Source organism: Triplophysa rosa, linkage group LG6, assembly GCF_024868665.1.
Source record: "Triplophysa rosa linkage group LG6, Trosa_1v2, whole genome shotgun sequence".
NCBI classification, from domain to species: Eukaryota; Metazoa; Chordata; class Actinopteri; order Cypriniformes; family Nemacheilidae; genus Triplophysa; species Triplophysa rosa.
The window spans coordinates 26,529,017-26,546,516 of record NC_079895.1 but is presented as its reverse complement, the minus strand read 5'-3'; the positions used below and the strand labels follow the sequence as shown (position 1 = coordinate 26,546,516).

Genomic DNA, 17,500 nt, shown 5'->3' with positions numbered 1-17,500 from the left:
TACCTATAATATTCTCAGTTTATTTAGCAATCTGGACAGCTAGTGAAGAACCACTCCAGAATGAATGAGATTAGACTTGGAGACCTGCGCTGGATGGAATTTTCGTCCCACTTCCTGCAATAATATATGTCATCTTCTCCCTCTCCCACCTGCAACATTTGCGGTATGTCCCGCTCCAGTAGAGACCGCAGTAACGTTTGCTTATGTTGTTGCTTTGAAACCGCCTTTATGTAAACTTTTTCAGTACGTCTTGTTTCCAATTGAATAAAATAAAACAGAACCAGAGAATAATTTAAAATGTTGCAATGTTGAGTATAAATCATTTCGTTGGTGATTCATCTTTCAGTGTAGTTGACACTTTTGATTTACTGGTCAGTTTCAGACTTGTTTTTGTTTAATCGAAGAAAGGAAGTCATATACATCTGCGAAGGCATGAGAGAGAGTTTTTAAATTTGTGTGAATTACTCCTTTAACACAATTTGTGTGTGGTTGTTATTGTGCATGTGTGATGGAGGTTTGACCGTGTAAGCATCTGATTTTGGGTGTGTGTGTACATCTGGTTTTGTCTCTCTGGGATCGTAATGAAAGTCAAACAGGAAACAGGAGCATTATAAAACATCAGCTCTGCTCAGTTGACATGTCATTTTCTGCGATTCTTAACAACACTACGACGTCTGGTCATGTTTAACTGAATCATATACTGTTTGATGCGGATTTAGTTTCAAATTCAGTAAGATCATTATATCAATTTCTATTTACGGAGAGTTATACTGCTTCACGTTTTGGGATATAAGCTGATATGCAACCTAAGGCTGTGTTCACACTTGACTTCTTTTTTGACAAGAAAAAGTTCTCGCAGCATTGTGGTTACAAATAACAGCTGGCAATTTCAAAGATAGCATTTGTGCACGATGGCAGACAGGCTTCATAGGCAGCGTACCGGAAGTCTATTTGAATTATAAACAGAGAGCGTCTTTGCAATAACCAATACTAATTTCTCGCTAGAAATTAGGGCTGCCCCCGACTAAAGATTTTCCTAGTCGACTACAGAGGTGGGTAGAGTAGCCAAAATCTTTACTCAAGTAAAAGTACAAGTAACTAGAGAAATTGTTACTCAAGTAAAAGTAAAAGTCACTATTTTAAAATTTACTTGAGTAAAAGTAAAAAAGTATGCAATGAAAAAACTACTCAAGTAGCTAGTTACTTAGTTACTTTGTATCTGATTATATAGGCCTACTACATAAAATTAATATTAACGCCAATATTTTAATATTACATTTTAATCAATATTTTTAATTATCATAAGCAGATATCTTTGCAATATACTAGAGAGACTAAAGAATAGACAAACACAGAAGAGACAAGCATTTCTGTAAATTTCATCTAGTCCTGATGTCAATGTAGTTTACACAACTTATTTAGAATAATAGACCATGTCAAACTAAAGCATGAACTAAACTCAGAGCATTTCCTAAGATGATCTAGAACATCTGCAGTGCTCTCTTAAATGAAATACACATTTTTGAACAAAGCTCATGTTTTCTCGTGTTGTGTCACGTGTGTGTTGTGAAACGCTCTTACTTGTAAACAAACAGTAAACAGTGAACCACACGCCCATCAACACGTTTTCTTCCTTCTGTTCTTCAAATGTATATTTCTGCAGGCCCACGTCTCTGTGTCTGACAGGTAACGCGCATGTTGCTGTGTCTGACGAACAGGTCGCGCGGGTGCGCACATATGGCGGCCATTTATCATTGCTGGCAAACAATATGACACATTTGCAGTTTTGATTGTATAGATATAGATTAATATCCACTTCATCCAACGCTCTTTGTGTTCTGCGTCTTCTTAAATTATCCTGCTTCAGATGATTCAGATCGTGCTGCGAACTGAACAAATCATTTGAACTGATTCATTAGCCTATGAATGGTTTTGCCCATTGTTCAATTAATGCTTTGAAAAGAATCGACTCAAAAGAATCGATCACTCGGGAATGCCCGTAAAAAGAGACGACAACCTTGAAATAAACAACGCGTTTTAAAAAGCATATTTTAAAATGAAGGAACGAAGGAACGTCACGCAATGTAAGTTATGTAACGAAGTAAAAGTACAGATTTTCTATTAGAAATTTACTCAAGTAAGAGTAAAAGTACACACTTTTAGTTTTACTTAAAAAGTACATATTTTCCAAAATGTTACTCAAGTAAATGTAACGAAGTAAATGTAGCGCGTTACTACCCACCTCTGGTCGACTAGTAGTCCTTCATTTCAGCAATTAGTCGAATAATCGCACATTTATGATATTAACATAATTACTTGCGTATATATACACAGGGAAAAGAATAGTCTAAGTTTACTGGCTGAGAAAATATGTTTTTTAACACTTCCATATTACAGAGAAATGCTAAATCATAATAATAAAGCGTTTAAAATATAAATTAAGTGCTTAAACGGACACATAAATGAGCCGCAGTTATAATTTACAGTTATTATTATCATGTGAAAAACAGCAAGGAGGCTGCCTGTACATTTAAATAATTTATTAACAAAAATACAAACTATAACATCAGTTACATGCCAAATGAACTTGCCAACAAAATAACCATAAACATAAAACACTTTTTTGAATAAAATAAACTGAAAATTTCGTTCTTTTTTAAAGGGAACAAATAAATAAATAAATAAAACAAATAAATAAACATACCACAAACGGCAACTCTTTAAAATATTAGTACAAAATAAAATATTAAGTTGAAAAAGAGTAAAAAGTACAAATAAAGTAATAAATAATAAAAGAAAAAAACAGGACTATGGACAAGTCATAAACAACTTTGTGCAAAGCAAGGCAAACAAAATAAATGAATAAATAGCAAAAACACTTAACTGAAAAATTATATTGAAGAGGGAAATTAACGAAAACGAACGAACTAATAAACGCAGCAAACGCCAAACCTTAGAAAAAAAAGAACAGGCTACAAACAAATACGTTTTTGTACAAAACAACGCAAACAAATAAAAAGCGTATAAGTTCTTTGCTTAAATGGTTTAGAACAAATATATTTTAAACAAAACATGGAGCAAATAATTTAAACACAACGAATACAAATCAAATGGAAACATTCAAGAAAAATATCAGCGCAAACTGCCATATAAAGTCGACGGATGAGTCTTGACCAGAAACAACGAATAGAAAAATCAGTCTGAAGTTTCCAAACAGAATAAAAACAACCTCTATATTATATAAAATCAAATAAATAAAAATAAAAACAGATAGCAATCGTAAACACTACAAAAAGGGGAAAATGAGCTAACGTACTATCACTATTTTTCCATCCGATCTTTTTTTTTATATTACGCGTCAGAAACACCAGCTTTTCCACATGGTTGGGAAGAAGTGAGCTTCTTGACTTATTCACAATGAAGCCGGCCTTCGAAAAGTTGTGCTCTGATGGTGTGTATGTGGAGGGGATACAGTGCAGGCGCTTAGCTGCTTTAGCGAGCTTTGAATATCGTTCTTCATTTTTTTGCCACCATGTCAACGGTCCCGAATCAACCTTTGTTTGTCCGCCAAATACATCTTTATTTCATTCTTCTCTTCTGCATGCTCCTCATAAATGGCCATCAGCATGGATATCTCGGCCTGATTTTTCTTTTTTGGTGCGGGCTCACCCTCTTCTGTAGACTGTAGTAATGCGGTCATGATCCCTATAATTGAGCAGCTTCTGTAGATAAACTTTCTGCCAGATCCGACACTGTGGAGTATGCATCTTCTCGTTTGTCAGTGTCAAGGAATGGCAAGCTCTTAAAACGTGGGTCTAAGACTGCAGCTTGTGTATAATGCTGGTCGTGAGATTTCCCGTCAATTCCCATCTCTTGTCAATTTCTTCTGCGAGTCGTATCTTCAGTGCTTTTGTGGTCAGGCTGTCATCATCGCGCAGCACCAAATGGCGTCTCTTCATATTTATTAACATAGGCACTGTTCGCGTTGATCTCGCGTTGTTTCTTTTGATGTCATACACTGACCAAGCTGCGTTTTAACGCGCATACTGACTGCGTGACGTCACGTGAGTTTTTTATTTATTTCATTTTCGCGACTAACCGACCAATGAAAACGTATTCGACCAAGCCTCCTTCACATCAACTAACGTTTAGTCGACTATTTGGGGGCAGCCCTACTAGAAATGCAATCAGCAGTTATTGAAAGTGAAAATTAAACTTACATTTATTCAAAACTATGCTCCAACGGGCGTTTCGGCATGCATTAAATTTTTTCAAGCTTGAGCCTTCTCGACCAATCACGTTCCTCGCATGTTGTTATGGAAACGACAGGTCTCTGTCATTGGTTAGCTGTGAAAAAGGTGCTTGACGTAGGGAGTTTTTTTCATAAGTTTAACTTTTTTCAACTTTAAAAGACACGCTGAGCTGCAGCAAAAGACGCAGGCGTTTAAAAAAGCGCTCGGGACTTTTTTGAAAAAAGAAGTCAAGTGTGAACACTGCCTAACCCAATAAAAATCACAGATACTGTAACCTGAACCTTATGAAGAGATCGTTCATATTGATCCAGAATAAATTCTTAGAGTGTTTGTACATGAATGCATTCAATCCTATACAATAAAGAGGTTATATAAAGTAAACGGTATAAATATATATATATATTCGTTCGTTACCTCCAATGTTTCAACCCTATGAAGTGTTATGAAATGTGTGTGTGTATTAGTATGTCCTGTCTTCATATCGATCAGGATAGGATATCTTCCCCCTTCATTCTCACTAAAACTAAAAGCCCAAGCACAGAAAGATGATACAGCCCGAGATGTTAAGTGTGTGTGTGCGAGTCCCTGTTCTTGTTTTTTCTCTGGATGGTCTCGCAGCTGTCCGTTACAGCGCTTGGGTCCAACACCGTCTTTCTCTCTTTGGTTTTTCTCTCAGCTTTGGGAATCAGACCCGAAACTTCCGTCTCTTTTACGATGGGAAGCATTTCGTCGGGGAGAAACGTTTCGAATCCATCCACGACCTGGTAACAGACGGTCTGATCACGCTGTACATCGAGACCAAAGCAGCCGAATACATATCGAAGATGACCATCAACCCCATCTACGAGCACGTGGGCTACACCACCCTGAACCGCGAGCCAGCGCTGAAGAAAGCGCCGCCCGTCACCAAAGACGTGCCCGACGGCAAAGAGATGGACCTGGAGGAGAGGGTGAGATGCAGATTTCCCAGCATGCCTCTGTGTGTTTGTTTGTGAGGTTTGCCCTCGGATAACCTTCTCCTCGGTCATGTGCCGCTGGGGTAAAAGTACAACTGAATGTGATTTCTGCTGTGAAATATGACTGCTCAGTCCCATCATGGTCTTGTGCGCCAGACTTCCTCCAAACGTCATTGGAATTCCTAACCTAATTTTATTTGTTTATAATTTTATCGAGACTTGATTTCATCGATTGATTGGATTGTTAGAAGCCAGGCCATTGAGCAGTCTCAATATAGTCTCCACCGTGCACCAGACATATGTCATGAAAAGAAAAGATGTCATTGTTGAAGGGGAGATCTTTTTGGTTAATGATCATGAGGGCACATGAATAAAAAAAATAACAGCATGCACAGATAAATCATCTAGTGTATAATAAACGCTGCAATATTCCATAAAAAACCAGAATTGTCCATTTTATCTTACAAGAAACATAATCAGTCCTTCATTTCTTTTGACTTGTTTTGGATGTTAAGTAATGTTAAGTGGAAATAGTAAGCCGCATGTGGGTTGACCTTTCGGTGAATGTAAATGCGATGACGCTATTAAAATGAGGTTTTTTTGAACATGTCAGCATCGTTTGGGTCGGGACTATTGTTTTGTATACTGTGACAGAGTTCTGAAATTGTGTTTGATGATATTAGTGTGCGCGTGTGATTTGTCCGGCCGTACAGCTGTGGTTGATTTGAAGGAAACGCAGCTGACAGACTCGATATATCTGCATGTTTATTCATGAATGTAATCAGACAATCAGCCATGATTAAATTCCCACAGCAGCTCACCACTGATCCCGAATCAGCACATAAACACCGGGAGGAAAAGACGTTTTCAAGGGTATAAATATTATGATTAATGTGCTTTGTTTTGGCGTGCAGATTGTCTTGGTATTTACCAATAGAGATACATCAGTGTTAATCACATCGGTGACTTCTTTTTCACAAAGCTGCTTTTACTACATTGTTTATACCTTGTAACTTATTGAAGCGTATACTGAAACTAAGAACACTACAGTTGATGATTTATTTATTGCAATATATTCCCACCTGCCAGAGATACTTTCATAACAAAAAAGAGAAAAACTTCTTAAAGGGACAGTTCACCCAAAAATACAAATTCTGTCATCTATTCACCCTCGAGTTGACTACCATAGTAGGAAAAATTAGAGACCCGGAACTGTTTGCTTTCCTGCATTCTTCAAAATATCTTCTTTTGTGTTTAACAGAGCATGGAAATGTATAAAGCAAGTTTTCCTACTATGGGAGTCAGTGGTGGCCAGGACATTCTTCCAAATATCTTTCTTTGTGTTCATCAGAATAAAGAAATTTATACAGATTTGAAACAACTTGAGGGTGAGTAAATGATGACAGAATATTCATTTTTGGGTGAAGTGTCCCTTTAACTGCTCCATTAACAGTTTTATACAGTAACATTGTTCAGTATGCTTGAATTGATTTGCTGGATCTTTTTCTCTAAGTTTAAACCGTCAGATGTGAATTGTATTTTTACACACGAGTCTTGTGATTCAGCGTCACGTCATCACAAGCCAAATCTCTTTCCGGATCAGTTGATGCTTGTGTAACATGGCCTGGTTTCTCCCGGTCACCAGCGGCAGTCTGTCGCTGTAGGACGTTGAGAACACTGAGGACATGTTTCATGAGTGCTCATGTAAGACATGACATGCGCTTTTCTCCTGAGCAGTCCATCTTTTTATCACTGTCTCTGCTGTTTAGTTGTCTGTTGAAACATGGGCTGAATTCTGCACACATCACACCCCCTCATAAGCTCTAATTTAAGTAATAATAAATGAAATATTGGAACGATTGAACAGCATGTTTTACTGACTTCTGTATTGACGTACCAGCGTCTGCACTGTTCTTCATCAGTTTGTAGTTGTGTTCATGCTAAAAAACAACTCGACTGCATTTTAAGAACCTCGTGTTCTCAAGGAACACACATACATGTACAACATGAATAAATAAGTCACTTTAGAGAAAAGTGTCTGCCAAATAAAACCTATTTATTTCATATTTAAATCACGTTTCTTACTTAAAATGCATCACCTTACTAAAAACATGTGGGATTGTTCGGCGTGTTAAATTACGACTTTTTGTGACATGAAAACAGAAACTTAATTTGAATTGGTTGAGAACGCTTCGATTTAACCAATCAGCGACTTTGTTTTTGTTTTTTGACGCGCAGTGAGACTTTCACATTCAGACAAAGAGAGAGCGTTTCTGGTTAACAGACTGTAGCGTTCCCGTTATCCCTTCTTGATGGGGAACAAAGCGCTCCGCAGGAACTGAATGTCTGAGAGCTGATTGGCTGTTGGATGGATGACAGCGCACGGCCGTGTAACTTGGCAGCATCCAGCAGTGAGAGTTTATTCAGCACCATTAGGCCTGTTAGAAGATTATCAGATGGTTAAAAACAGCATCAGCAAAGCAAAAGATAGTTTTGCTATGTATATAAAGTATATTCCACTAAATGCGTGTGCAATCATAACAGGCCAAAAATCATATTTATTTTAAACTATACAGTTTCATCATTTGAAACATAACATTCTTTTTTGTGTGATTTTGTTATGTCCTCTGGCCACAGGAATAACTCCAGAGCTCCATAACTCCATTTTATTATTCTGTTTGATTAATATTCTCTTCTCTCGTCCTCATTTTTCACTTCAGGACGGCAGTCACAGTTATGCAATTTTTCGCAGTGCGTTTATGAATCACAAATTGCAGTTGAGGTTCTATTTTAAAGCGGTCCGAGAGCGTGACTTACAGAGATAAACACTCGGTGTCAGTGAAGAGGCTGGTTGTGTAGGAGTTGTGTGACGAACGGTTTCAGGTCGGATGATTCACACTGTAAAGGTGCTTTTTCAGAAGTTCTCCAGAAATCACGCAGGATGTTCAGAGGTCTGGAAAAGCCGTGCTCATCCACGCAGGGAATGTGCGTCACACTCGACGTGTTTCTGAAGGAGTAAAGCGCTACACTTTTAATATAATGTCTTGTCATACTTATGTAGTAGGTACTCCAGTAATAGACCAATAGATTGACCAGACTGATTCATGAACCAATATTCTGTCATTTTAAGATAACTGGCAACCCCATTTCAGAACTTGTTTCTTCTTTTTTTTGTTTACTATTTTCCACATTGTTGTATTTTACATTCTTATCTAGATTTGTATCCTATTTTAATTTACAAAAATGCATGCTGTTTCTTTATTTGGACTGTCCAGTAAGTTGCAACAGTTTTGTTTCATAACATAAATGATAAAACAGGATTTATCAGAGGTATTATTATTAGTTGTCAGTGGGTCACATTTACAGCAACATGTTTTAATACTGACACTAAAGCCATCACCTCTTGATTTATTGTGTCTGTAGTTTGACTGGTTTTATTTACAGTAGAGATCAGTAGGTGTTAATGTTTGGGCAGAACACACTTTTTTTAAAGGACGCTCGATGAGATTACTGCATTCACTGAAAGGCTGAAACTGAAAAATAGCATATGACCTGTTTATAGACTATTGTTACATGATTCTGTTAAATACTAAACTCTGATTGGCCTTTTGTTACATTCAAAACAGGATAATATGCAGTTAACGGGACATTATCACTGTGTGTGCGCGCGCGCGCGTGTGTGTGTGTGTGTGTGCGCGCGTTCTCCTGTCATGCGTGGGATACGGGAATAAAGAAATGCAACTGAGTTGTGTAACACGATCGATCTGCGGTACACTGTGTGACAGCCAGAGGAAGTGAACAGAGAAAGTTAGAGGAAAGAGAGACGGAGAGAGAGAGATGGAGGTGAAGAAAGACACGGTGTCTCATAATTCTGCAGTGTGTACTTCATTACAGTACAGCATGTTCTCTGCTGCACAGTACAAACAACAACATCTGATCTCACTAAAGGAGTCGTTTACCCATAAAAAACATTCTGCCATTTACTCACCTTCATGATGTTCAAAATTCACATTGTCTGGAGAATTTAAAGGTCTTCTGTAGAACACAAAATGAGAAACTCTTATTTATTCCATACGATGTGCATAGAGGTGGACATTGCCATTGACCTTAAGTTTTAAAAAAGCATTGTAAATCTAGTCACACTGAACACATTTACTGTACGTCAATACAGTTATATTTATGTTATAATTTATAATCTAACACAATACAACAAAAGACGTAAAAAAATCCTGTCAAAAACAGCTGAGGTTGCCAGAAATATTCCGTAAAATAACAGTTTTTCCTGTAAAATTACACTTCACACGGTCTTTTTCTGTCATTTGTTTTAAAAAATCACGTACAAAATCAAATTTTCTAACAGCTTGGGTGCCAGAAATATACCGTAAAATATATTTTTTCCCCATAAAATGACAGTTGTTTTTTTACAGTGACAAACCTGTAATATTGAGTTAAGTTCTGCAGGAATTTGAGGCTGTGCAGAAACTAAAATGTTGACCGTTGTGAGATATCGGACGCATCAATGTTTCTATAGGGGTCGGATGTGGTGTCAGTGGTCTTGTACTGACACACATTGGGATTAATGCATATTAATTATTTACTGAATGTTTTTAGTTGCAGATGCCATTGATGTAGAATGTGATCTTGTAGATGTAGATCAAAACTCAAGATCAGTCATTTGGACTTGGTGTTTTTATGTCATTTGAAATGATATCATTTCAAGCATATTTGTCAGAAGCACTATTCATTTCTTTAGGGTTTAAATCTTTTTAATGATGCTTTAGTGCTGCTATAGTAACCGTGTTTGTTTTGTTCCGTGCGTGTGAGAGTTTTGAGGATGATGCTGGTAGTGAATCAGTTAAGTGTTCCTGGCCTAAGCACTCTCGCTCCCGGTTCCGGTCTGCGTTCATTCAGCATAAATTGAGATTCGGCATGAGTGTCCTCACGTAATGTTATATAACATAACCACCCACAACACCACCACACACAGAGAGAGAGATCATGATGTTATTATGGAAAATGACAGAGAAAGCGGTCGTTCTGAGCGGCGGGTCCATAGATGAAGGACAGGAAGAGAGATGATAGTTTTATTATGCGAACTTAACAGTTAAATAAACATTTTACTTCAGAATAACACCGTTATACTGTTAGATGAGTCGTGTTTGTTGTGTGGTATAGCAAAGCTTAGGTTACAAAGGTGAGTGACAACATAGACTAGAAATCATACCTTAACATTAGACCGTTTCACAGCAATACATATAAAATATAATACATACTTTTTATATAAATAAAAATATTTCAACATTAAATGGCCTTTCAAACCCTTAAAAAGAGTCTGACTGATCTCTGTCAGGGGTTTTTGGTGTCAGACTCAATGAGTGATTGCACGGACAGATGGACGTGGAAGGAAGTGCTCATGTATTATCCATGCCTTGCCGCTTTTATGACCACCGTTTTGCTGCAAACACTTTTTAAGAAAGCAGAAGATCAATGTTGTCAATTAGAGATCGGACAGAAAGCCCACTTCCTGCCAGACGGACGCCCGCTGCCACTGCATGGAGCGGGCGTGCATGAAAGGATCCGGATTGCCGCGTGAACCCATCTGCTTCAGGTTTGGTCAGGGTGTGAAGGTTCCTTCAGGTTTTCAGAGGGATCGGCACCACTCGAGAGTTGACGCTGAGTGTTTCATCTGAGCTCCAGCAGTTTCGTCTTCTCGGGTTATTGATCTGGAAGCCAGCGGGAGGGAGGTCTCTCATCCAAGCCTCCATTTGGGGTCTTTGCGCGCTGGGGTTGGAGAGAATTGAGTCCTGTGGTACTGATCAAAGCGAAGCACATGGCGTGTGCGTGTTGGCATGTGTGGTTCCTGCGTTCTGTCTTCAGAGGATGAATAATTCGACTGATATGATAGAAAAGCAAAACTGACGCAGAGATTATTTAAGTGAATTAAAATGTGGTTTACATTTAGTCACATGCAAGATCACAGTAAAACTTAATAATCATTTCAACACAAATAATAATTTTATATTTCAATACCGCTGTTATTTTATTCTGGAGCCTCCAAAAGGTACAAACATTCATCATTAAGCTAATTTAAAATGACTAAAATGAAAGTAGTGCTTAATTACCATTAAAGTAATCCAACGTTGAAAATCATTTGTTTGTGTCTGTCCTGTGATGAAACATGCATATACTCGCTGTTGGACTGAAACCGCTTATGATTTTATTTTTTTAGAAATCACTACTGTTCATTTTTGTAGTTTTAATTATTGAACATTTCCTGTAAAGTGGCAAGTTTGGAGATATAACGATTAGCGACGATATAACAATTAGTCATGACCAGTGTTGGGTAAGTTACTGTGAAAAAGTAATGAATTACTAGTTACTAATTACATATTCAATAGTGTAATTAGATTACTGTACAAATTACTCTCTCCAAAAAGTATTTAATTACTTAATACTAATTACTTTCTATATCCTATATCAACCTTGATTAGTTAAGTGATTCAAGGATAGACATGAAACGACTCTTAATTCATTCAAATAAATAATATAAAACTACATAAAGTACTCTTTTTGACTGACTAAAGTATTACAAATTTGAGAAAGATGCATTAATGCGTGCATTTTAAAGTTAGACGTTTAATGTCAATTCCACTATTGTAAACATTACACAGTATTTAGATCAATTACATCCAAAGTAACTGTAGTTAAATTACAGAAAAAACTAGAGTAATCCTTTACTTTACTTTTTTAAGGGAGAAGTAATTAAATTACAGTAACTAATTACTTAGTAACTAGTTACACCCAACACTGGTCATGACACACGTGAAAACCAAAAAGAGTTGATGTGCCATCATATTTGACATTTATTAACCCACTGCAGTCATTTGGGTTGCATTAATGATGGATTCTTTTGTTTTTTGGCACATTTATGGTCCTACTGTACCAACAACGTTGTGTTTTGTGAAGGATGAAGTATCGGATGAGAGAGAGAGAGGTGTAAAGGTTGATTTCATTACAGTGTGTGAAATTCAATCCAGCTTTTCTGCAGGAATCGTTGTGGCGGCGTTGTTTTATAAGTGTGAGCACATGTCAGGATTTGGAGACCTGTTGTGATGCTTTAAGAATCTGAGATTGGAAAACGCATATTGCTTGATTCTTTATGATATATCCCACATATTATCTATTATCTACAGCCCTTGTGTCCCGTCCACATGTGCAAATGAACGTTTGGCCAAACAGTGCTGGTCTAAACTCAAAGTATCAACCTACAGTTTGGCCGTTAATTGATATTTTCGGATTTGTCCTGATGGATGTTGTTTGATCGAGGCTTTGTGCTTTTATTAGCCTATTATGAGCTCAGAGCTTGGCCATGACTCATTCACCTCTCATCACCATCCCACTCCTTATCATCTCTCTCTCTCTCTCTCTCTCTCTCTCTCTCTCTCTCTCTCTCTCTCGCCCACCGTCAGTGGGGGAAGCGGTTGCTGTAGGGGCGGGGTGTGCTCTCTGATAAACCGTGGCCAGCTCAGCTGGGATTGGTTGATTTGAGCTGTATAATTCAGCGTGACTGTCGCTGGGTCCTCCCCCGCTCGTCCCTCTCTCTCTCTCTCTCTCTCGCTCGCTCGCTCTCTTTGAGGCAGCGTTCCAGAGAGGATATCTGCTGCTCGCAGGCAGGACGGGATTAACTCAACAACTCATCTCATCTGCATATAGATGCCCAGAGAGAACGACAGCACACACCGTCTGTGACGCACTCCAGCACAGCAGGGCATTTGTGTCTGGACTAACCGGAGAGCTTCACATTGTGGGTTGTTTTCTTCCAAGACCTCCGGTGAACGATGTAGAGCGTAGTCTTTCGAAAGAGTCATAGGAAGTTTGTTTCGGAGTCTGTCGGTCTCTTACGTGGAATCGCTCTGTGAGAGATGCCGTCCCGCGAGTCCTACGCGCTCCGCAAGGAGGAAAAGTCTCTGGTGCACAAGGCCAAGGCGGAGAGCAGGGAGCAGGGGATCGTGGCGGCGGCTCTGGGGATGAAGATGAGTCCTCAGAAACCTCCGGCCACTCTCTGGCAACCTCTCAAACTGTTTGCTTATTCACAGCTCACGTCGCTGGTTCGCAGAGCCACGCTGAAGGAGAACGAGCGTGCACCCAAGTACGAGAAAGTCCACAACTTCAAGGTAGGAACTTGTGTCTTGAACAAATGTTATGTACCAGAAACATTTATTTTTTATCTTGTTTTTTAGTACAAATATCTAAGCAAAAACAATTTAAAGCAAAAACAAATAATGCTTTTTATTGTGCATTCCAGTTAATATCAATAAAACTGCAGTTGGTTTGTTTTGATTTAAGCCATAATAACTCCAAAAAATAACGCAATAAAAAACATGATGACATGTCTAAAAACTTTAAAAACGGAGTTAACTCATTTTGGAAGCAAACTCTTCATATCTTGAATTAAGTATTAAATGTTTGTTTTGTCTTAGTCCATCAACATATTGTTATTTTGTCTTGTTTTAATCATGAATCTTAACGTTTTGAAATTTTAAATCTAATCCGGACATCATAACTTTATTTCACTGTTCCGTTATTGTTTTTGATGTATCAACATTCTCTCAAAAATAGTCTGGGTTCTCTCTCAATGTTAAACTGGTTCATTGAAATGTGTAGCCAACGCTTGTTAGGTGTGATTCACTTTTGGAGTGAATATAGGGATGTTATGCAAATTTGACCCAAATGTGATTTAAATACATCCCCGGGGATGTGTTGTTGCCGTGGCAGCTGCTGCAGGTTTCATGAGACGGGTCGTGAGAGTTATCAATCTGTTAAGATGAGTTATTTAAAGCCATTTCAGCCTGAGGTTCCAAAATGCATTTTTACATGCGTGTATCAGAAAATGAGGGGATGTAGAGAGAGAGAGAGAGAGAGAGAGAGAGACAGATGGAGAGATTATGAGCTGATAGTGGATTGGTAAACACAGCCGTGTTTCCCCGTTTGGTTTTAACATCATCAGCAGGTACTAGACCCCCGAACCCCCCCACCCCACCCCCAGAGGTAGATCTGAACAACACAAACTGCTGACTGCTCAAACACTCGTTCAGCTCCTTCATCTCTCCTCTCGTGGTTGTTATTCTTTAAACCGATGCTTTCAGAGTCTGAGATCTGTAATGGTTGCTTTGTTTGGTCTCACCAGGAGTCAGTTTCATTGGTTTAAATGGTTCAACATACATTCATTAATATACCGCAAATATTGTAATATTATTTTAAAGCTTCTTACCAAATACAGTAAGAGTAGCTTTCCTGTAGTTCAGTGGTTAGAGCGTGGCGCTAGCAACGCCAAGGTCATGGGTTCCATCCCACATACTTAGTAACAAATGTATTGTAAAATGTAAGTCGCTTTGGATAAAAGCGTGTGCCAAATGCATAAAAAATGTAATGAGAGGAAATGGAGTTATTTTACAAAATGGGTTGTTTGGAAAGATACGCTTTAATGGTTGTATACCAAAAAATATTTGAACCCTATTCAGTACTCCGGACAGCCGCACAATAACAGAAATTAGGGATGCACCGAATCTAACATTCTTGGCCGAAGCCGAAGCCGAACATGATGTGAAACACTTGGCCGAAGGCCGAATAATACCGAACACCGAATATGGTTTTTGCATTTCTTCTATTTATTAAGCTATTTTTTCACTATTGCACAAACTGAATAGTCAAAATTTGCTTTTAAAAATTTGTCTTGCTTTTCAATAAAATACAATACAACTTAATATAAAATTGAGCAAAACAAAATACATTAAAACAAAAAATTTAATAGCCTATATTAATTAGGCCTATAACTGACTGGTAAAAGAATGTAATGTAAGTTACTCTGTACCCCTACAACAAAACACTTCATTAAAAAGTGTCATTCCACATTAGGCCTATAAACTAAAAATACGAATAAACTAAAACTGTTGGATTATTATAGGCTACGTTGCAAAATGATTGTAAGAAAAAAAAACATCGAACGCAAGCTATTCTGACTGATGCTGACTGACAACCATATCAGTTCACGTCTCTCCTGCAAACTCCGCCCACAAAAGCTGACTGTTATCTGGTGCACTCGTGGCCGGGATGCACAGAACATACTTTGACAAGTTGTTTAGTACAGGGAACTGTGTGCGCGCGACCACTGTATGATGTCAAAGGATGTCGCGAGCGGCGGGGCTACTGTCAGACAGCCCGCTCCCGTCTGAAATAGCCACAAGTTACCGACCGGTAAAGACGCTTTCATTCGGAAATTTACTTCCGTGCGGCAAGTCCCGTGCTGTGTCTTTCTCTGACACCTTAAAATGCTCCACACACACACTGCCAAAATGTTTGCGGCATTAATAAAGCGCACGTCTCTCTCTCTCTCTCTCTCTCTCTCTCTCTCTCTCTCGCTCTCTCGCTCTCTCTCTCTCTCTCCGCTGGTTGCTAGTTGATCGTTTCTCGAGTCATGTTCGGTAAAATTATTCGGCCATTTCACATATTCGGCCGAATACCGAACATGCGTTTTTTGCTATTTTCGGCCGAATATATTCGGTGGCCGAACATTCGGTGCATCCCTAACAGAAATGAAGAGAAAAGACTTGAGGCAGGACAGTTTCTTTGATGTAAGGTATGAAACCTGCCTAGTCTTTGTCTTCACATGAACAGCGTAAATCCCCCGAGCTGCATAAATATTAAATCGTTTATAAGGAACGCCTGTTTTATATGCAGATAGGACAGTTCTCTTGTTGATGTTAGTTTAATGTACACAGATTTCATCAGCTACACGTTCGATGAGAGCATTCACAGGGACTCGGGGGGGCTGCACCAATGGTCGCGTCCCATAGGAGGTGTTTATGTGCTTCTGATTGGCTGAGCTGTTACCTGGTGGAGACGAGAGAGCAGGGCTTTCCTGCTGATTAATGACCCCTCTCTCTCCCTCTCTCTCTCTCTCTCTCTCTCGTGATTGGATTAACCATCAGTCAGATGTCACGTGGCTTGCTTGTCTTTGTTACACATTAATCTTTATTAGCAGCTTTCGGAGGCTTAGAGCATCTGTAGTTGTGTATTATTGTCCTATATATATATGATTGTCTTTTGTATGTTTTTTTTTCAAGGTGCACACCTTCAGAGGGCCACACTGGTGCGAGTACTGTGCCAACTTTATGTGGGGTCTCATCGCTCAGGGAGTCAAGTGTGCAGGTAAATGAACACAAGCACAGAGGAAAAGGTTTACTGTGTCGTGAGTGGGAATTGTAGTTTCTTTCCAAAATCTTGTAGTTTTCGTCATCTTGACACAGAATGCTTCATACGCTGTAGTGTTTATCTGAGAGAGCGCTGTGTGCAGGAACACCGTGCTGTGCAAAACAAAAAGTGTCTTTTTTATGTTCATTTTAGTTTTATGTTTTAGCAGTTTTGTCATTTTCCATTTTATTTATTTATTTTTTAATATAGCTATGTAAGTTTCGTTTTTATTTATTTACAGTTGATATTATATATTTGATATTTATTTGATTTTAAACAAAAGGATTTTTTTATAGTTTTTGTTTGAGTTCATTACAATAACCCAGCTCAAAACCGTTTCTATAGTGTGTAAGATCACTTCCTCTGAGTGTAGTAGGACAGATTTGGGGTTTATTATGTTTATTCACACATCACATACAGAGTTTAATGGAGTGGTAGTGTCTGTAGGGTCACTGTGTACAGTATGTGTGAATGCTCATTTGCCTGTGGAATGAACACAGACTGGCCTACATGCATAAGAAACAGATGAACGCATGACGGATAATCTTTCAAAATACATGAATAGCGATAGATGCGCTCCCCTCAGTGTTCTTTGTTATTGAATTGATTTTAAGAATTTATTATGCTCAAGTTTCAGTAATGTTGGACATTTAAGCTTGACTTTGTCAGTGCACACATGTACATCATTTATATTTTCAGTCATTTTAAACCCAAGGCTCCATTTCATATTGCATGATTTGGTAATCTGGGCTTTGTTCAGCGATGTGTCTGTGTGGAAGGAAATTGTGGTGTTTTTCGTGTGTTTTAATCATTTATTTGTTGGATGATGTGAGCCACACATATGTTTCCATAAAGCAGCTTCATGAATAATACATGGTGCTGTTTTGAAAGCAGCTTGTGTTCAAAAACCCTTCATTCTGAGACCCCTTTACACTACTTGTTTCCACCTCATTTTCTCACCTCTTCCCATTTACTCTCTCTGTCTCTCTCTCTGTCTCTGTCTCTGTCTCTGTCTCTGTCTCTGTCTCTGTCTCTGTCTCT

General features: G+C 38.5%; 1 protein-coding gene and 1 long non-coding RNA gene across 2 annotated transcripts in view; one reads left to right on the top strand and one right to left on the bottom strand.

Moving 5' to 3' along the window:
* Positions 1-17,500, top strand: part of chn1 (chimerin 1) — a 38,757-nt gene that overhangs the window by 11,037 nt on the left and 10,220 nt on the right. Inside the window, exons 6-8 of the mRNA XM_057335732.1 lie at positions 4,930-5,203; positions 13,306-13,383; positions 16,333-16,417. Of these exons, the coding sequence (XP_057191715.1) occupies positions 4,930-5,203; positions 13,306-13,383; positions 16,333-16,417 (437 nt within the window). The remainder of the gene's footprint in view (positions 1-4,929; positions 5,204-13,305; positions 13,384-16,332; positions 16,418-17,500) is intronic.
* Positions 7,289-17,500, bottom strand: part of LOC130555484 (uncharacterized) — an 18,181-nt gene continuing 7,969 nt past the window's right edge. The window contains exons 2-3 of the long non-coding RNA XR_008963127.1: positions 9,198-9,244; positions 7,289-8,216 (exon numbers count right to left, since the gene is read on the bottom strand). This is a non-coding gene — a long non-coding RNA (uncharacterized LOC130555484). The remainder of the gene's footprint in view (positions 8,217-9,197; positions 9,245-17,500) is intronic.